General features: G+C 35.7%; 1 protein-coding gene across 4 annotated transcripts in view; it reads right to left on the bottom strand.

Moving 5' to 3' along the window:
• pum2 (pumilio RNA-binding family member 2) overlaps positions 1 to 22,123 on the bottom strand; it is a 113,404-nt gene that overhangs the window by 43,864 nt on the left and 47,417 nt on the right. For all 4 annotated transcript variants that reach the window (XM_048206270.1, XM_048206272.1, XM_048206271.1 and 1 more), the window contains exons 6-15: positions 21,568 to 21,740; positions 20,503 to 20,797; positions 16,922 to 17,015; positions 16,381 to 16,485; positions 16,133 to 16,275; positions 10,612 to 10,729; positions 6,122 to 6,262; positions 5,658 to 5,957; positions 2,917 to 3,144; positions 397 to 664 (exon numbers count right to left, since the gene is read on the bottom strand). In XM_048206270.1, coding sequence (XP_048062227.1) covers positions 397 to 664; positions 2,917 to 3,144; positions 5,658 to 5,957; positions 6,122 to 6,262; positions 10,612 to 10,729; positions 16,133 to 16,275; positions 16,381 to 16,485; positions 16,922 to 17,015; positions 20,503 to 20,797; positions 21,568 to 21,740 — 1,865 coding nt within the window. The remainder of the gene's footprint in view (positions 1 to 396; positions 665 to 2,916; positions 3,145 to 5,657; positions 5,958 to 6,121; positions 6,263 to 10,611; positions 10,730 to 16,132; positions 16,276 to 16,380; positions 16,486 to 16,921; positions 17,016 to 20,502; positions 20,798 to 21,567; positions 21,741 to 22,123) is intronic.

Here is a 22,123-nt window from a genome sequence, read left to right as displayed (position 1 = left end):
CTCATTAACTAATCACTGATCATTAACTGATAAATTATAAATGACTTATAGCCAAATTAATAAAACATTCATAAAATGTTAGTATATCACTTATTAATCATATATGAATGTATATTCATGTTTTGCAAATGATTTGTTGAACATTATCTAATAATTTACAAATGTCTTATAACTGAACGTTATTATAAAGTTACCAATACTTGCAATACATTTATTATGCAGATATAGAAACAAATGTCAGGTCCTGTGAAATGTGCAGGACCAACACACAATGCACTAGTTAGTAATAGCAAATGCTTTAGTGTTAGTAAATGCTACTAAAACATAACTGTAAAAATGTTTTTTTTAAAAAAAATCCAAAATCCTGAAAAAGTATAAATTAGGAGGAGTGGGAACCTGGATCCATGCTGGTCTTGAGAGAACTCCACCATGTGTCCAGGCAGGTCTCGCAGTTGCAGATTAGGAAAGCGGTTATTCCGGAAGTCCTCTAGTAAGCGGCTGCGTCCTGAAGGCATGACATCTGAGCGGCTGTAGCGGGCTCGTGGTGGGGGAAAGAGCTGACTGCTAGAGCTGAAAAGACTGGAGGTACTGCCCGAGCTCCTGTATTTGGCTTCTGCTCCGGGAGCAGCAGAAATATAACGGCCGCTACCATTGGGCAGACCACCTGTGAAGAGCAGGAGAGAGAGGAAAACAGGATTTGAGTTTAGAAGTTTACACCAAACTTAAAGAATGGGATATAATAAAGGGCAAAACATAAACCATACTAACAGGGTTTCTGCAGGTTTCATCAAATCTAACTGAATGCTTTTTAATGCCATTTTTTAATTTTTAATGTTATATATATATATATATATATATATATATATATATATATATATATATATATATATATATATATATATATATATATATATATATATGTCGCTAAATGTCGATAGATGACGTCATGCGGCAATTTGTTTACTTCTCTGCTGCTACCCTTTGTGCTCACATAATATATTTTAATACAGCCAAATTCCCAAATAAAATTGTTTAATCTATATATTTTTCTGTTTTTGTTGTCAGACAATATGAAATGGTAACTGAAACGCGGCCAATTAAGATACATACAGGGCTCGACATTAAGCCTTGTCATTCACTTGTACGAGTAAAACAGTTGCTTGTCCGAAAGAAAAAAAAATAGGATTTTTTTTGTAGTGTAATTATAAATTTTAAATTTCTGAAGCAATATCCTTTCAGAATATTGCAACTTTGACATTTAAATCTGCGTATTTGTGATAGATTTGTGACTACACTATTTCTGGCTACGCTATGATTCTGCTGTGATCTTTGTTTGAAACTATTTTCGCTGCTTAGAACAAAATGTTCCTTCTAAAATGTAAGTGACTTAATTTGAACCATTTGTTAACTGAACTGTTGTATGAAATTAGTGTCACGTTTTTAATCGTGATGGTAGCCTATTTAGGAAAACAGCAGGAATACAAGAGTGGGAAGGACAAAGAAGAGAACAAACAAGATGAGAACAACTGACAAACTGATCTGTTATGACAATCCAATCCAAACAAGACTAAGGCTGTGTCTCAAAATAAAGTCAGTCAATACCTTTGTCTAATCGTGATGGTAGCCTATCATGATGGTAGCCTATTTAGGAAAACAGCATTCTTGATCGTGTGATATTGCTTAACTGTATCAAGTTATAAAAACTCCACATTTTGAATTTACACCGCAGTGTGTTTAACCAAGTTTCTTTTTGTGTGTGCTTCGCTCATGTTTCCATTTCTCCTCGAGATGGTGCACGAGCCTCAACAGCGCAACCTTGTTATCATCAGTACATTATACAGCATATTATCATCCACTATTGATCGCTACTTACACTAAATGTAATAAAATCATTCTCGCATTTTTTTTTTTTTTTTTTGTATTGACGTTTTAAATCAGGTCTTTGTCCGGCTGGGCAAGTAAAATTCTCTTTCACTTGCCCCTTCAAAAAAAATCCAATTATCCCGGACTAATTGAAACGCGTTAGTGTCAAGCCCTGACATGTTAAACCAGCGCTAAAACCTGATTTATAATCGAGACATTGTCTGACAAAATCACAATAAACAAAGACAGTTGCTGTGATTTTGGCTAACGTTATATGTACATGTAAAATGATCACTCAGGTTAGAAGCAATAGTATCTATTTTTTTGTACTCTGGCAGAGCGCACAGCCATAACTGAATGTGCTGCTCCTCTCAGCCACTCAATGAACAGAACAGACGCAGAAAGAGGTGCAGCAGCAGGAGGGAAGCAAGATCTCGCGCTCCTGTGGCAGTACCGGTGTATCTTGGAAGCTAGATCAGGTTAGCAAGTATATTCGTCACAACACGCTTTCTTGGAAAAAAGTCACAAAAGGGGTCTGAAAAGTCTCTAAGTTGGCAACACTGATGCAGCCTTCCACAGGTCCCAGCCTGCCGTTGTCCAAAACGACGTTACGACAATTTTGCACCAGCCGGAGGCAATTACCAAACTGGTTCTGTTTGTGTATCACACCAATGTACATATTGTGCGACAGCAAATCAAAGTTATAAATTATTAAGGCTATATAAACTGGTAGTATTATTTTTCTTCAAAACTATCTGAAAAAACTTAATGCCTGTAGGAATAAAATTTAATGCTTTTTAATACCATTTAAGGCCCTAATTTTCACAAAATCCATTTAATGACTTTTAATGCTTTTTAATTGGATACCCTGCTAAGCTCAGAGACCTGGCAGAGGGCAGAGAGCATTTTTTTTTTCCAAAGCTTTTGAAATGGACCAGAGGCCATTTGACCACAGTTTGGTTGGTCTGCTTGGAGTGAAAAGTGTTTTGCAATCCACCCAAACCTGGAAACGAACCCTGATTTGGATCAATCGGTTGAACCAAGAGATCATACCCAGATGGAGGCTGGATGAGGACCCATGGGAGGAGGGCAGAGAGGGTGGAGGTGTCAAAGGTGAGTGGCCAGGTGTCAGTCCAATGGGGCTGGGGGAGGAGGAGTATCCTAAGCTGTTGTAGAAAGACTGGCCAATGGGAGTCAAGCTGCTACCACCACGCTTATACAGGTCAGAGCTGGCCAAAAGGGAGTCCCGACGGGTTGCGCTGCTGCTAGTTGAATTTGACACTGCAGGAATACAAGAGTGGGAAGGACAAAGAAGAGAACAAACAAGATGAGAACAACTGACAAACTGATCTGTTATGACAATCCAATCCAAACAAGACTAAGGCTGTCTCTCAAAATAAAGTCAGTCAATACCTTTGTCTAAAGCAGGGGTGTCAAACTATTGACATTACTTTGATTTTGTTAGGAGAAATGATGACAAGAACACAGCTGTCAAATTTAAGCATTAAATAACTCTGGCATTACATGGCTTGCCCATCCACATCCCTTTGAACCCAATCCAATATACATTATACCCACCGATTATCAAAAATCTTTCTAGAAAATAAAACAATGCCAACATGCCAATTTATGAGAATAATACTATACTTGCACTCAAAACTCACTGTAGACCACCATCAAGTGTTTGTAATAACTTCTGATTTTGATCTAATGTGGATTTTGGTCATATGATGAGGCAGAAATATGTTGTTTGTAGCATTTAGAATATCGCTATACCTGGTTAGCATTTCTCATGCAAAACATCCTTTCTTATAAAAATAGTCCAAATCACAAGAAAATCACATACAAATCATATGCTTTCGTAATCATATGTTTATTAGCTTCATGTTTCATGTGTAAAACATTTCTCTGGGTTAATATTAGGGATGCACCAAAATGAAAATTCTTGGCCGAAACCGAAAACCGAAAAAGAGGAAATCAAGGCCGAAAACTGAAACACCGAAAAAAAATTACGCCAATTATTAGTACCATTGCATGGCTATGACTGTGTACTAACTTTACTAAAATCAAGGCATTGCAATTGCATAAATTAATATTAAAGTTTCAAAGAATAGCCTACACCAATTACAAATTATGCAAATATTTATTTAGCACATTGCAACAATGCACAGTGTAAAATAAAATTCAAACTAAAATGTTTAACTTGACCCCACTCATGTGTACATTTAATAATAATGTCCTGTACATTATTATTTAATGTACACATGAGTGGGGTCAAATTAATCATTTTAGTAAATATTTCTTGCAGGATTTCACTGAACATATCAGACAACGAGGGTGCATGCCCCTCATCTCGTGCAGAGAGACAAGTCTTTTTTTCTGCGCTCTGATCTCCTTCTCCTGCGCTGGCGCTGCTCCGTCTCTGTCTCCACGCGGGTTCGTCCGCATCCATCGCGGCCTAGATCATTTCTCGTGCACGCTGCTTTATTTCCGCATCAAAGTAATGGTCTTTATAACGCAGATCAAGTACAGTCGCGATGAAGTGTATGTGTACCCTCAAATAAAGCTGACTAAATATCTAAGACCAATTTCATCCAGTCATAAAGGTGCTTCTACAGTTTACAGGGGCACATGCAACCCAAGAATTTCACAAAAGACTTTCTAAATCAAAATAGAACCTATTAAAGGTACAATATGTAAGATTTTTGCAGTAAAATATCCAAAAACTACCAGGCCAGTGTTATATATTTTGTTCACTTGAGTACTTACAATATCCCAAATGTTTACAACTATTTGTAAATCGTGAGAAAATTGAAATTTTAACCAAGGCTCCGGAATTGTGAGTCGCCGCCTGTCAATTGCATCATACCCACGTTAACCCTCGGTCTGCCTCGGTTTCCGGTTTTATTTTGTAGAAACCATGGAAACACCAAAGACGCTTTAATATATTACACGCTTTAATAGACAAGGGAACAACTGTTTTGATATATTTATAGACAGAAAACTGATTGTTGTTATATAGCTCAACACGTTTAGTCTTATTGTTTAAATCTAATTTTCTTGATTTTTTTGCGAGTACCATGCTTTACCATGCCTCAGAGAAAAACACTGTTTTGTCAAGTAGCTTACGTAGCATAATCAGATGCAGCTTTATTATTAGTAACAGTAATACAGAATTTTCTCCATCATACAATACGTTTTAAAATGAATTGCATGCCATTTATCAAAATAAGCCATCCAGTATTTAATATGATATTCTAAAAATCGATCTAGCTTACTGCAGTGTGTCTTAAACAAGTGTCTCACAGCAGCCGCCGAGTGAACGCACAGAGTAACGTTATAACAATTTTCAACACTCTCAAATGTATTTAATATAAAAAACAGAGCTGCGTTACCTCATACTCATGAACGGAAAAGCGGAAGCAGCGCTGGCGACTGTGGCATAATAAAAGTTTCGCTGCTTGTGAGGCGTGTGTTGCGCAATCGCTCCAGCAGCCTCGTTCAGCTCCCACAACACTCAATCCTGCTCTGCTTCATACTACAGTAATGTTAATAATCGCATCCATGAACATGATTTCCTCCCGAGTCCTATCCCTATTCTTTTGCACTGTCTGTTGAGGTGAAGACCACATGTCCCAAGATTCCATGCTCAAACTTGGTGTCATCAAGCTACGCCTTTGTTTTGAATAGGCTTCTAGCAACCTCTAGCGGAAAGAAATCCTACATACTGCACCGTTAACTGGTTGTTCAACTAAACAGTCACTACTGCTCACAATGAAAATAGTGAAACAGACCTGAGGAGCCAAAGGCACCAAGGGCAGAGCCAAGCCCAACACCCAGAGATCCACCAGTGCTGCTGAAACCCAGAGATGTGCTAGGTGGAGGTGCCGTGCTTGTATGGGAGAATAACGAGCTGCTCTGGGAGCTGGGCGCCACGGAGCCAGATCCATAGAAGGAGTTGGAGGGCAGTCCGCTGGAGGGTGGAGGCGGCTGCTGCTGAGGTTGAGGCTGCTGGGGTTGTTGGCAGCCCATGGACCGGTACAGACCGTTAGCAGGACCAGACATGCTGTTACCAGAGCCTGACGCAGATGCAGCTAGACAAGTGAGGACAGAAAGAAGAATAAGAAGATTAAAAGAAAGTAATAAAATAAATTAAATCAGTTTGGTCAGTAGAATAAAAAGAGACAAACAGACTATTTAATACAAAATCTGGAAAAGATTTTCAGTTTAAACATTAGATAAAAACAGGCATATTCACCAGCTTGTGCGGCTGCTGGGTTGATAAGGAGAGGGGTTTGGACCAGTCGGACAGGTCCACCCAGGCCAGTGCGAGCTCCAGGACCCATTACCAGAGCTCCAGTCTGATCATAGTAAGCAGCCGGTGCTAGAACTTGGTAACCTGATTAAAACATAACAATCTGTGTCTGAATCTGTGTCTGAATTCCATGCTAAAGAATGTAGATGTTTTAGATTTAGGGTTCCCTCTCCTTTTGACTAATAAATTCATTTTCCAGTTGTTGATTACTGGATAGGGATTTTAAAATTATTTTATAGAGATTAAATTCACTAAAGACATTGTTTCAAGCCGACTAGAAAATTCTATTTATGGTATTTCTGTCACAAACTATTGAACAAGTTTTCTAAAATCTTTTCTGTCACAGAGCACCACTCACATAGTTCTCTATTAAATTACATTATGCACATTATATTTGTTGCAAATTATTGTTACTGGCTTTAACCCTAGGCTGGAAGATTGTGTATTGTGCATTATCTTCATGAAATAAGCTGGAATATAATTGTCTCATCATGACACGATAATTTGGGTCATTTTTTATTTTTTATTTTTTTAATCATCATCATCATCAATCGCCTTGGAATTAGAATGATTTGGCTTTTTTGAATGGATGTCATTGAAGGTGAGGCTTCAATACACAGCATTTTGTGAGGAAACAGCTGATCACTTTATGGATTGTTATATTTAACATTAAACTATTTTAGAGCAAGTTACTTTTGGAAATAAAATAAATGTTTTGTTAGAGCCATGGAGAATTTTTTTATTTTCCATTTTATTTTACAACCTTCCATAATCAGAGAAGGACAATGGCATATCAGTTCTTCAACATGAAAAGAGGCTCAATGACAAGTCCAAGAGAGTCTAGTGTTGTCACGATACCAACATTATGACTTTGAGACGATACCGGATACAATCTCGATACTAATAGCCGCATTGCAACTAAAATACTAGGCATCATACACATTTCTCTTCTGAGTGTGTCTCTCAGAAATCAGACACTTTGACCAGCAAGCATTTATATATTCTTTATAATTAGTTCAGATTTGCATTTGTATGCAAAGCAAAAGTTGTTTCAGCGATTTTCAACCACTAAATAATTTCTTTCATCTTCCATTTTTTCTCATCAGCTATTTTACATAGAAAGACCTCTTATTTGAGGCTGTGGATGATTGTCGTCTACACAAAGTTCCTCTGGTAATTAAAAAATAATATATATATTTTTTCTTTTAATATTTTGTTTAACTTTTAATAATGTTATTTAATGTTTAATATTGTTGTTTTAAAAAGAAGATATTTGAATACATTTGATATTAAAAAAATTACATTTAAAAAGAACTTCTCATGTAATTTCACAAACTTCCTGTTAAAGCCCGACCCACTTCCAGTTTTATCTGAATACAGATACAAATAATTTTGAGATTGTTACAGATACCCCTACAACATATCATGATAATATAATCATATCTATGTAACGGGTAAATTAAGCAACATATGCCAATTTAAGCAACGTATGCCAATTTATGAGATTAATACTACGGTTTTACTGAAAACTCACTTTAAAAACCTTTGAGTGTTTGTAATGACTTTTGATTGTTATCTAATGTGGATTTTAGTCATATGAGGAGCCAAAAATATGTTGTTTGCAGCATTTAGAATAAGCTACATCTGGTGAGCATTTCTCATGTAAACATCCTTTATTCTTAAAAATAGCTCAAATCACAAGAAAATCGCATAAAATCATGTGCTGTCATAAATATGTTTATTAGCTTCATGTTTTATGTGTAGAAAAATTTCGGTAACACTTTATAATAACTGCACACTATGAAGCATTAGTTAAGCATTAGTTAATAGTTATTTCATCACTTATAAAGCATTAATAGACATTAGTAAGTAGTTTATAAATACAGCTATAATTGCTTTATTCTTGATTTATAAGCATATCTATAATGTGTATAATAATTGTATTTTCATACTTTATTAATAATCAATTTATCATTTCTAAATTAAGTATTACATTATTTACAAACCAGTTATTTAGGAGTTGTCAATAGTTCATTTAGTAAGTGTAAGTAAATGATTAATAAACTATTTAAACATTCATTTATACATATTATTTAGACACATAGTAATAGTTACTTAGTGTGTTAGTAAATGTTTTATTAACACATATTCCTACTGCAATTCATGATTAATTCAGGTAGTTATAAAACATTTAGAAGTAGTCAGTTAACTATTTTTGTGAGCTCATCTAAAGTGAGGACTATTTATGCTTTGTAAAGCTTTTATAAATGAGATTTAAAGGTTCAGTGATCTTCTGCACTGCTTTTCTCTAAGGTTTTAAAGTTAATACCGAGGTAGTTTTGACACTAGGAATATGTTAATAAAGCATTTATTAACATACTGAGTAACTAATACTATATGTCTAAATAATAAGATGCATAAATGTACATTTAAATATTTTATTAATCATTTACTTACACTTCCTAAATGATCTTATTAACCACTGACAACTCCTAAATTACTGGTTTGTGAATAATGTAATACATAATTTAGAAATGATAAATTGATCATTAATAAAGTATGAAAATACAATTATTAAACTCATTATAGATATGCTTATAAATCAAGAACAAAGCATTTATAGTTGTATTTATAAATGGCTTACTAATGTCTATTAATGTTTTATAAATGATGAATTAACTATTTACTAATGCTTAACTAATGCTTCATAGCGTGAGTTATTCTAAAGTGTTACCAAAATTTCTGTTAGTTTGTATGGAACAGAATGCAGAAGTGTAGTGGAACTTCGTCAATAGAAGAGACAGGGCGGATTATGAACACATAGTATGAGTGACGTGCAGCGAATGATAACAGCGATTATGGAAGTAAAAACAAAGGGAGACAGCACCAGAAGCTAATATGCTCAACGGATCTCATAATTCAGTGGAAAATGAATAGAAATTATGATTCTGTGTAAAGAAATATAAGCTAAATAATTTAAATATACCTTAACATTTACAGAGAGGTGCACATGTGAAGTCAGAATTTTGAGGAGAAAATTACCACTTCTGTGGGGTGTAACAGAAAAGTATTATTACTTTCCTGGCAACAGTAATTTGTTATACTACTAGTTATAAGTAATAATATTACTTTTGAAATGAGTTACGAGTAATGAGTAATAAATCACATTTTTAACAAGCTGCGGGCACACACTGCAACACTGCAGACAGCGCAAGCACCAGTTATTTTTTGCGGCTTATTGCTGAACTCTTTAACATCCTGTTTGCGCATTCCTGCACAGTTCTTTATTACTCTAAAGTGTCAATAACAACAACAGTGATGCGTTGATATATTTATCAGCTCATTTGAGAACACGAAAAATTTGGCAAGCCCAATGTGGCACACACCTCTTTACATTGCGGAAGCGCTGCCGATGATCTGAAAACAACGACAAAAAACTGGAGTTAATTTGGAATTATTGGAATTAGTATTAGGAATTTCACTGTTTTATTTTTGAGAGAAGTTTCTTGTTTTACTAGTTTTCATAATGTAGAGTGTTAGTTTATATGATAAACAGCCTATAATAAATCAGGAAACTAGATGATTGATGAAGACATTCTTTTGATTTGTGCTTGGGTGAAAGTGCATTAATTCTGTTGAAATGTAAAAATACATTTCTCAAATGACAACAATCGTTGTGATTATAATTTTGAGCAAAATAGCAGTGATTATCAATTTAACCACTATGCAGCATGACAAAAATGTAACTAACTTTTCATTGACTAAAACTAGACTAAAATTCCCAGAAATGTAGGCCTGGTTTCACAGCGAGGGTTTAGATTAAGCCAGGATTAGGCCTTAGTTCAAATAGGGCATTTAAGCACCTTTTTTAAATGTGCCTTAGAAAAATAAATAAATAAATAAATAAATAAATAAATAAATAAATAAATAAATAAATACTAGTGTGCAAAAAAAAAAAAAAAAAAAAAAAATGGCACTAACATACAGTAGTCAACATTTGAAGTGGATCAAAACCTTTCATCAAAGTTGTAATAAAACCTTCTTAGGACAACTTATTTCTTAGGACAACTTTGATCAACTTTTTGATCCACTTCAAATGTTGACTAATGTATTTTAAGATATGTCAGTGCAAGTTGCTTTCAGTTAAAACAGCTGAAACATGCATTTTAGTCTGGAACTAGGCTTAAGCCTTGCCTGTGAAACCGAGGGATAGTCGACTAAAACTTGACTAAACAAAAACAGGACAAGGTTGACTACAGTTGCTGGGACTGTTAACAGCAACACACACAGGCTACCTTGGATTCCTAGACTATGTAAAGAAAGCACACAAATAAACGTAAATGAAGCATAGTCTATGATATAAGGATTACCCAAACAGATACCTGCCAGATAACAGAGTTAAAACAAGAAGAGGAGGTCAGAGCATGACTCACCTGGCATGCCTGTAAAGGCCAGGGCTGGGTTTGCGGCAGCTGCAGCAAGGGACTCCTGCTGACTCTGTTGGCTCTGGCCAGGGGTCAAAGGACGCTGATTGGTCCCTGCACGCATCACCTGAATAGGCAAAACAGCCTGAAGTAAATCACTAGCCTCTAAAGCAACTTGTTTCTTTAATCATTGACGGTCTTTAATCATTCACAGTCAATAACATCAGTCTTAATTGAAGATCCATTTTACTGCGCAGGGGATCAAAAATCAGAAGAAAAGTTCTATTCTATTCATTGAGTGATGAGTTAAGCAAAGATGTTTTTTAGCAATAAACCATAACATTTAAACTATGCTGAGGTCACAGCATTCAATATTTGAGGAGCTCTTTGGTTTATGTGACTGAATGTTGCTGAAAAGCTTCTTGAATGTTGCTGGTTCAATACTAGTTCAGCTTCGTCAACAGCATTATAGTGGCATAATGCTGATTACCAAAGAAAACTGACTTATCCTTCAGTTTTTTTAAAGAAACAGTCATGGTTATAGTAACACAAAGGAATCAGGAGTACACTATGGGAGATTTAAAGGGTTAGTTCACCTAAAAATGAAAATTCTGTCATGAATTACTCACCCTCATGTCGTTCCACACCCATTCATCTTCGGAACACAAATTAAGATATTTTGGGCGAAATCCGAAAGCTCTCTGAGCCCTCCATAGACAGCAATTTAACCACCACTTTCAAGGTCCAGAAAGGTTACTAAAGACATCGTTAAAATAGTCCACATGACTGCAGTGGTTCACCTTAATTTTATTAAGTGATGAGAATAGTTTTTGTGCACAAAAACAAAAAAAATAACTTTATTCAACAATATCTTCTGTGTCATTCTCCTACGCTTAGCTCTTTCAGGTTCTACATCAGAACACCGGCTAAGTATTGGCCGATGCTGGTCACATGAGCAGCACGACACATGCGTGTGATGCTGACGCAAGAGCCGGCCAATAATGAGTTGGCATTCTGACGTAGAACCTGGAAGCGCTGAGCATAAACAGCGTATGAGAATGACACAGAAGAGAAGATATTGTTGAATAAAATCGTTATATTTTTGTTTTTGCGCACAAAAAGTATTCTCGTCACTTCGTAAAATTAAAGAACCACTGCAGTCACGTGGACTACTTTAACAATGTCTTTAGTAATTTTTCTGGACCTTGAAAGTGGTGTTTAAATTGCTGTCTTTGCAGGGGTCAGAGAGCTCTTAGATTTAATCAAAAATATCTTAATTTGTGTTCCGAAAATGAACGAAGGTCTTAAGGGTGTGAAACAACAAGAGGGTGAACTAACTCTTTAAAAAGGAAAAATTAAAAAACGTTTGTTTTTTCATTTTTCAGTATAAAACCATGTATTATTTGAGGGAATTTTTAGACCTGTAGATTGTTTGCATCATTTTCTGAAACAAGGAACTCAAATTTTAACAATGTTTTTTCTTTTTGATTCATTTCACTTTCACAAGGAATCACTTTTTACAAAGTTTTCAAAGTTAACCAAAATGACTATGCAAGTGAATGCGAGTAAATCTGTCCTCTCACTGGTCAGAGTGCACCTGTTTATACACAAACACATTCATACATGACTGTGACCAAAGAGTATGTGGCAGGTAACACTTTATAATAACTGCATGCTATGAAGCATTAGTTAAGCATTAGTATATAGTTAATTCATCACTTTTAAAGTATTAGTAGACATTACTAAGCAGTTTAGAAATACAGCTATAATTGCTTTGTTCTTGATTTATAAGCATATCTATAATGTGTTCAATAATTGTATTTTCATACTTTATTAATAATCAATTTATAATTTCTAAATTAAGTATTACATTATTTACAAACCAGTTATTTGGGAGTTGTCAGTGGTTCATAAAGCATTTAGGAAGTGTAAGTAAATGATTAATAAACTATTTTAACATTAATTTATACATATTATTTAGACAGTAATAGTTACTTAGTGTGTTAATAAATGCTTTAAAAGTGAGGACTATTTATGTTTTGTAAAGCTTTTATAAATATGATTTAAAGGTTCAGTGATCTTCTGCACTGCTGTTCTCTAATGTTTTAAAATATACTGAGGTAGATTTGACACTAGGAATATGTGTTAATAAAGCATTTATTAACACACTAAGTAACTAATACTAAATGTATAAATAAGATGCATAAATGTACATTTAAATATTTTATTAATCATTTACTTACACTTCCTAAATGATATTATGAACCACTGACGACTCCTAAATAACTGGTTTGTGAATAATGTAATGCATAATTTAGAAATGACAAATTGATCATTACACTGCGTTCCAAATTATTATGCAATTGACATATCAGTAAGATTTCAGTACAATAAACATTCAGATTTTAGTTTTTCTAAGTTAAAAAATAAAAATGTTTATTTATCCATGTCTTTTTAGATAACTGGTATCAATCTCAGACAAAATAATTTGCCAGATCTATGGAAACCCTACTTGGAGGTTGTTCCACATTATTAAGCAAGTCACAGTTCTCATGCAATATGGGGAGGAAGAAAGATCTTTCTGAAGATGAAAAGCATGAAATGGTGCAATGTTGTGCAAAAGGCATGAAAACAACTAATATTGTGTGAAACTGAATGGAGATTATCAAATTATCAAGCGTGAGTGATTTAGAGCACAGCAGAACTCGGTCAGATAAAGGCTTATTAATTAAAGTTCCTATCAAAAAAATGAATTGTATTAAAAGGGCAGCTATAAAATAAAAGCCAGTGTTGAGCAGCAAACAGGTATTTGAAGCTGCTGGTGTCTCTGGAGTCTTGAGAGCCTCACCATGCAGGCTGGCAGTTGTGCGTAAAGATGCATTTTAGACACCACTAACCAAACCTAACAAAGAGAAACATTTACAGTGAGTGTAGAAATACATTTTCAAACAGTTTTATTTCTGTGGTGTTTTTTTGCAGCATGGGATAGTGCATAGTGCATTGTACAAATAGTGCATTGTACTATGCACTATCCTCCTTTTTATACCATAGCTGAAAATGGCCAGTTATGAGCTCCACATATCTTGCAAAAGTAATTTTAATACCCTCCATCTCACTTCCCAGTATTCCAGCCCAAATCATCACCCACCAGCTCCTTGCTGACGTCGCAGTCTTTTGGAACGTGGTGGCCATTCACCAACCATCCAGAAATCCATCCATTTAGACCATCCATTGTAGTACGGCATTAGTCAGTGAATAAAACTATTTAAAAATGAGTCTTCATGTATTTCTAAACCCACTGTAAATGTTTCTTTGTGAGGTTTGGTTTGGAGTGGCTGAAATGCATCTTTACACACAACTGCCAGCCAGCATGGAGAGCTTCTTGAGACTCCAGAGGCACCAGCAGCTTCAAATACCTGTTTGCTGCTCAACACTGGCTTTTTTTATAGCTGCCCTTTTAATACAATTAAATTTTTTGACAGGAACTTTCCTCAATAAGCCTTTATCTGAGTTCTGCTGTGCTCTAAATCACTCACAAATCTTATGATAATTTGATAATCTCCATTCAGTTTCACACAATATTAGTTGTTTTCATGCCATTTGCACAACATTGCACCATTTCATGCTTTTCATCTTCAAAAAGATCTTTCTTCCTCCCCATATTGTATGAGAACTGTGACTTGCTTAATAATGTGGAACAACCTCTAAGTAGGGTTTCCATAGATCTGGCAAATTATTTTGTCTGAGATTGATACCAGTTATCTAAAAGACATGGATAAATAAACGAACAAACATTTTCTTAGAAAAAACTAAAATCTGAATGTTTATTGTACAGAAATCTTACCGATTTGTCTCTTGCATAATAATTTGGAAAGCCGTGTAATAAAGTATGAAATGATTAAACACATTATAGATATGCTTATAAATTAAGAACAAAGCATTTACAGCTGTATTTATAAACGGCTTACTAATGTCTATTAATGTTTTATAAATGATGAATTGACTATTTACTAATGCTTAACTAATGCTTCATAGTGTGAGTTACTCTAAAGTGTTACCATTTTGTCTTATTCTATTATAAACTATTTTAAACTGGTTCAGTGAAGATCTAATTGATGTAAATACAGATCCGTTATTGTTTTTACTGTTGAAGACCTGTGAAATGTTCTACAACAGTGCATATAATGACATAGACATGAGTGAGCATTTTAATAATTAAAATAATCCTGTGTGCTCCCTCTACACGTGCCTTACTGTATGAGTTTACATTAGGGGTGTGACGAGATCTCGTGTCATGAGATCTCGCGAGACTAAAACGTGACGAGATTTCTCGTCGAGGGAGAAAAGTAGTCTTGTGATGTTGCCATGACAGTGGTTAGGATGATTAGGAAAGAATATGCCACTGATACGTTTACATTACGCCTCCACTGTCGTTTTGCTTTGTATTTAAATAAAAAAAAAACCATTTAATTCAGTTGGATAACGGTTCGCCGACGCTCCATATTTACAGAGTACACGCGATCGTGAAAGTGAAAGTAAACGCGAGCGTGCATTCAAACGCGATTTCAATACCCGCATTTTGAAAGCGGCTCCCTGATGCATGCAAATATCTCTCAATATGAAAGCTATTTTAGGCTAGGCAGTGTAGTTGTAACCATCTCTTTAGCTCTGTATCAAAGAAAAATTGGTCTTATTTGCACTTTGAATATTGAGAGAGTGTGATTATGGTTTCACTTATTGTAAAGTGTTACCATAAAAATGAATAACAGTTTTCTCTTAATCTTATTAAGCACAAACAGTAACGTTTCATTTGTTAACATTAGTTAATGCACTGTGAACTATCATGAACTAACAACAAATGACTATTTTTATTAACTAACATAAAGATTAATAAATACTGTAGCAAATATATTGCTCATTGTTAGTTGATGTTGGTTAATACATTAATGTTAATAAATGAGACCTTATTGTAAAGTGTTACCATTTTTACTTATACTGTTTTTATTTCTATGATCAGTTTGTGGAAAGGAGTTCAGTTAGGAGGTCAAAAGTTGGAGAAGCTCAAAAACCATGTACAGTAAGGCCTGAAGAGACTGAAATCATACAGAGGAGAAGCCAGTCAGTTGAGTTAATGGCAAAACCTTTTACAGTACTTGAGTATTGTTGTCTTTTACTGCATATGATAATTCATACTCAGAAAGTAGAACTGAAATTACAAGATGATTAGTTAAAACATTTCAAATGCACCTGCAGAATATTTTTTTTAGTCATGTATTTCGCCATTGAGGATTTCTTAAAAATAAGAATAGTGTGTAAAAATCCTGTCTCGTTCTCGTGAACTCAATCTCGAGTCTCGTCTTGTCTCGTGAGCTACCCGTCTCGTCACACCCCTAGTTTACATAGTAAAAAAATAAAAACAAAAATAAATTCCACTTGTCCCTCAATTTTTATTGTTAATCGACATTATGCCACAAGTGTTGTTGATAGCCTTGGTTCAGTACAAGTTAGCTCATGTTGATACGTCATCAACCTGTTGTCCTGGTCCTGGACCCTGATTGGACGCCTGCTGGTTGGCAGAATGACTAGCAGCAGCTGCAGTCGGTTGTTGGAAGAGGTTGGCTGGATACACCCCCCATGGGACTCCATAGTACTGAGGAGGGACTACAGCCGGACCTGTAGGAATAAATGATGAGCTGTAGACTGAGAACTCTCCATATTTAAGATCCCTGGATTGTCAATACTATGGTTGCTATTTATAAAGTGTGCACATGTGTATACCTGCAAGTGTTGCGGCTGCTGCCAATCCTGCAGCGGTGTAAGGATCTGTTCCAGGAGGGGCAGCATTGATAATATAAGGGTTTGGCACAAACGCAGGTGCAAGGCCTAACGGGGGGGGAAAACAGAGCATTTGATTCAAAACAACACAGGACAGATTAATCTGGAGACTGTCTGTTTTACTCCAAAAATACACATGCACAATAAAATTAAACCACTAAATGCACTCATTCTGTATGCAAAAAAAAAAAAATTCAACTAGATATTACAGGTCAAAAGCACTATGGTTAAGTATTTGGCTGCTAAAGACTGGTTGAATTGAGCTTTTGGCAAGTTCACAAGCTTGTATCATTATTAAGTATCAAGACCTAGCCCTGGGCATAGCTACTCTTGCCACTTTATTTTCCCCAACCATTTGAAATAAAAATATTTAGCTACAGATACCATGTTTATGAACTATGATCCAAAATATGTATGACCATTGTGGAGGAAAAGGGATAAGGGAGTCTCTGTATGAAAGTACATCTGTAAGAGGTTATGTTACCAAGGTGTTGCTGTTGGGCTGCAGCAAGGGCGTACTGTTGCTGCTGTGCTGCAGTCAGCTGCTGAACTGTGAGATGACTAGATCTCTGGAACAACTGAAGAAAAAAAACACACACACACAAAAAAAAAGTTATATCTTTTTATTAACAAATTCTTTCTTCTGCATATGCAGAAACCAGAGATACAGAGATACCAAATGCACAATACCTTTCATAGGTTTGGGATCAGTGATTAATACTTTTATTCAGCAAGGATGCATGAAATTTATCAAAAGTGACAGTAAAACATCCATAATGCTACAAAAATCAATTTCAATAGAATTCTGTTCTTTTAAAAATATATCACCATTTTCATAAAACACAAAAAAAGCTATTTAACTATTTTTAACTATTTTTTTAAATGTTTCTTGACCACCAAATCAAGAAGGATTATGTTACACTGAACAAGACTGAAGCAATAGCTGCTGAAAGTTCACAAGAATAAATTACATTTTAAAATATATTAAAATAGAAAACCGTTATCTTAAAGCTGCAGTAGGTAACTTTTGTAAAAATTTATTTTTTACATATTTGTTAAACCTGTCATTATGTCCTGACAGTAGAATATGATACAGATAATCTGTGAAAAAAAAAATCAAGCTGCTCTGGCTCCTCCCAGTGGTCCTATTGCCATTTGCAGAAATACACCGCTCCCGGTAAGAAACAACCAATCAGAGCCAGGAGGAGTGTCTTAGCAGTGCGTGCGCGCTGATCACGCTCCTCTCATGCACAGCGCCAGCGCGTACGGCATTCAAATTCAAGATTTACCGGTGTGCTGCAGCTTTGCTTATTGGCGGAAAGACAATCCAAACTGCCAATTCCTCGAGTGGCGACGGGTAAACGGAAAAAAGACAGATGACGATGATAAAAAGCCAAAGAAAGAATTAGATAGAGCCCGAAATAAAATGAGGGTAAATATCGGAGCGGCTTTTCCGAGGTGGAGGGAGCTATGTATCCTGAAAGGATTAAAAACCGATGCAGAGTCAGCCACATTTCTGCTTGACAAGTAAGTATCCCTGCTTGATTTGTTTCATTTTTTAAGAACTACACAACTAAGATCATTTCAAAACAGGCCTGCCCGTCCCCTGCCTGATGCTTCCTCTTCTCCCCGCCCGGTGTACTCCTCGAAGTCGCTGTGGGTGTGGATTCCTCGTCGGAGCCCATTGACTCGGTGTCAAAACTCTAGCCGCATAACATACAGATAAAATGTAACGAACTGTGCACAGCAACTATTGAAACCTATCAATTCACTGGCTTGTCATGTTGCTGAAATAATGTACTAGCAAACCTTATTTAGCATTACATTTCGATAGAATAATTACTTGCATACTGTAACGTTAGTTACCGTTATATTATCTTACTAGCTATTTATTACTTATAGAAATAGTGCATATACGTCATTTAGTTACATTACATATATTGCAAAATACATAATGTTTTGAGGACCAAGTTTGTAGTCAAAGTATGGGCAGGCCATAGTCAATGTAAATCGTATTGTTGATGTTTCGTCTGTACCAGTGAATGTGCCATAACTGTTTATCCACCTTACTAGCCTGCGCGTTCACGGCAGGCTCCGTTGTGATGGGGGAGGAGCTGTGGAGGGAGGGCTGTAGCGCAGCAGAGAGCAAGGGGGAGTGACCTGTGAGTTGTGCTTGTTCAAATTTTCAGGCTAAGTCAACGTTTTCTAAAAACTCCCTACAGCAGCTTTAAACTGTAATAATGTTTCAATATTATTACTAGTGCAGTGAACAGCAGGCATAGAGAATGACAAAAGTCTCACTTCAGTGTAATTAGGTTTCTGTGAACTACATAAACAGGTGCCTTATGCCTTCAGATAAAGCAACATTTCTTATGGAGAATGAACAAGATTATCTGAAGCTCTGAAAAAGGAAGAAAAAAAAAAAAAAAAACTAAAGGCCCTTTCTCACAGAGATTGCGGAAAATACACTGATAATGTGTGCTCAGCTTCAGCGTCATCACTACGACACACCCCTTATGGCGTTAGTCCTGCCTTTTTTTCTTCACACAGGATGCATTCCAGGACTGATCCAGGCAATGTTACTAGGTCCCCATCCCGAGATCAATCCCGAGATTTGTTTGCATTCACACAGGGATCAACACTGTGTGAAAGGGGCTTAAGGTAATAAGCTGACGTAAACGAATAAATAATCATTCAGATTATTACATGAATTCAGAGTAAGGTTCCTCATCTTATTAGGAACAACAGTTTCACTTTCCATGAGATAACACAACTCTGCAATAGCAACACTTTTTCACTTGCATTTATAAATCTTATGCACTTCTATGCACACTCTTTAATATGGTATGACAGATCACTGCAACTGCCTCAGTTCAAGTGGCAGCACGGATCAAGAGCACATGAACCAATCATCTTTACTGCTAGTTACAGCTTGAAATAAACATGGTTGAACATCAGAAAGTATGCTGAAAGGTATATTACAACTTACCGAAATGGATCCTCTCTCATATTTGCCAATCAGTGTTAACCAGGTAAAGATGTCAATAAAACAGCTTGTAGGCTACATAATGTCACTTAATGTTACATTAAACTCAGCTAGAAAAATTAACTCTAGAGAAGAACATTTTGCTAAATATTTGCACTATTACATATTATATTTTTACTAAACCTGTTATTGATGTCTTCATTAATGCGTATTTGAATAAATCTGTCATAAAAATAAGTTACAGTTTGTCTTTTAAATGTTTATATTTAACCAACAAACTGGAGTAAAAATAATTGTTTATTAAAAAATGTATTGTTTATTGTGTTATGTGCAATTTAAATGTTTGTAACAACTCAGTTTGAGTGTTGATTATTAAACAAGTTTATTAATTGATTAATTTAATTGATTATTAATTGATTATTTTTCATCTGCAGAGCACAGTACTATTTATTGACAAGAATAAAGAAACATGCATTATTAAGAAAATAAACCAGTGGGGCCAGGATGGTACTAAAAATAATCAAGTCCAATAAGAAAGCACAGAAAGCCACTCCTACAGCTTATACACACAATTATGTAAAAAAGCCCATTGTGTGGACTATTCACATAAACACAGTCAGTTAATGTGTTAAGTGAACAAACAGTTGGCCTAATAACGGATTTGTCAGTATATTAGGCCCATGCAGTAAGTGACAGCAGCCTAATATACTTGCTGCCGTCTGTGTCATCAATGTTCATCAAACAAATGAATAAATAAAAATCACTCCCTGCTCTTAACAATAATTTGAGCATTTAATAATTTATTTATATTTAATTCATACAGTAAAGACTATGCAGTGTTTTATTTTAACATTTGATTCAATTTCTGTAGCATTTCTTACTATGTGTTAAATAAACCTTCTGTACTTAAACTTTTATTTGTCCAATTGTTTGTAATTTGCCTGTAATTTTTAATAAAAAAAAATTTAAATAAAAATAACTATAATGTGAAATATACTGTTCTTGTAAACAAATAAAACTGCTCATACTTCAAAATATGAATTGTGTCATATCGCCCACCCGTAATTAAGTAGCTGTACCTGCTGTTGGGAGTTGTAGTCAAACAGGCTGACTGGAGCACCAGATGAGTCCACCTGGATCTGATTTCCAGCATAGTCAAATTGGAGTGACTCCATGCCGACCTGCTGCTCCATGCTGCCCATGTTCTGGGCTTCCTGGCTCTGGAAGTCCTCGGTGGGAGATTTGTTTGTGACAGAGTTGGGTGGCTGCAGAGTGTGCGGGTGGTGCTGGACCATCATTTCCAGACCAGCCTGACTGGGGCCCAGTCGTTCTACTGCCTCAGTGGGAGATGCCTGGCGACTACCTGGGGTGGGGCTGTAGAAAATAGGCTTTTAAATCAAAGCATACTTGCTTCATATATAAATAAAAATTAAAGGAAAAAAATTGTTGCATGGTCACTAATCACTGCCCTATTGAAGGCCATTAAAAAGTTAAAAAATTAAAGTTTTTGTTTTTAGTTTTCAATACAAGTTTCAATTTGTTTTAATAAAAGGCATACATAGATTTGTTTTAGTTTTTAAGGCGAAACATCAATTTTGATGCCACTAACTTTGGTCGGACAAATAATCCCATCCCTAACCTCACGTCATTGGTTAAAATAATCTTGCTGTGTCAGAGTAGTTAGATATTATTCCACACAACAATCAGAAATTGATTTATACTTAATGCAAAAATCACCCTTAAAGTTTCAAATGTTATCAGCTAAAAGCACAAAACCAGTTCAGTACTTCTTGGCAAAGAATGTGTTATAAATGTGCCAGTCCTGCTTTATTTAGCACTAAATTGTAGCTACCACCACTCTGACATCTCTGGGGGCATTTATGATTCAGCAACATTAACTGGTTCCACAATGTTCTAGTGTTAGCCTTAATAGCAAATAAAAAAAACTAAAAAAAAAAAAAAAAAACTGGTTGGTCTCATGTAATGTCTGTCAAATATCCTTTTCAGCTCTAAGCGGGTATTTTAAACAACTTTTTGCAATCATTTTCTTTTTCCCCATTTTAAATATACTTTTTAAATGAAAGTCATTTTTTATGTCAATACAGTTGCCAATTAAAACTCAGCTTGGAAAAGAACTATCATACTTGAAGTCTTTACAGTCGCGGTCCATCCCGTTCAGCAATCCTCTGGAATTTGCTTTTGAGGCTTCCCCTTCATCTCCGACTTTCATCTCAGGGCTTTTGTCTTCCTCAAATGGTGAAGCCTTTTCTTTTGAATCGGTCTTTTCCCTGCCATCTGGATCTGCATCTGCTCCACCCTGGAATCACCGTCAATCAAAGTTAAATGCAGTGATCCCTGAAAGAATGATGCCAATTTACCTTAGGTTGCATATGAATCACTAAAGGCATCTTTACACAGCCGATTTATGGCTGCTCTAAAGCGGGTCTTTGTCTGCTTAGAATTCATTGTAAAGGCGTAATGCCGCATTAAAGCAGACCTAAAATACGCCTGGTCTGACCCACCTCAGGCCCTAGTGTCAAAGGCGACTCTGATACCGTTGTGGTTCAGTGTAAACGAACGCGAAATATAGCCGCCCTAAACTATGTCATTGTCATGACAACCAAAAGCATTCCAGTCAGCTCAGGTGGCGCGAGATTCAAGAAGCAGAAGATGAAACATATAGGGCAAATAAAAAAAAAT

Source organism: Megalobrama amblycephala, linkage group LG11, assembly GCF_018812025.1.
Source record: "Megalobrama amblycephala isolate DHTTF-2021 linkage group LG11, ASM1881202v1, whole genome shotgun sequence".
In the NCBI taxonomy this organism is placed as follows: Eukaryota; Metazoa; Chordata; class Actinopteri; order Cypriniformes; family Xenocyprididae; genus Megalobrama; species Megalobrama amblycephala.
This window is presented reverse-complemented; position numbering and strand designations above follow the sequence as displayed.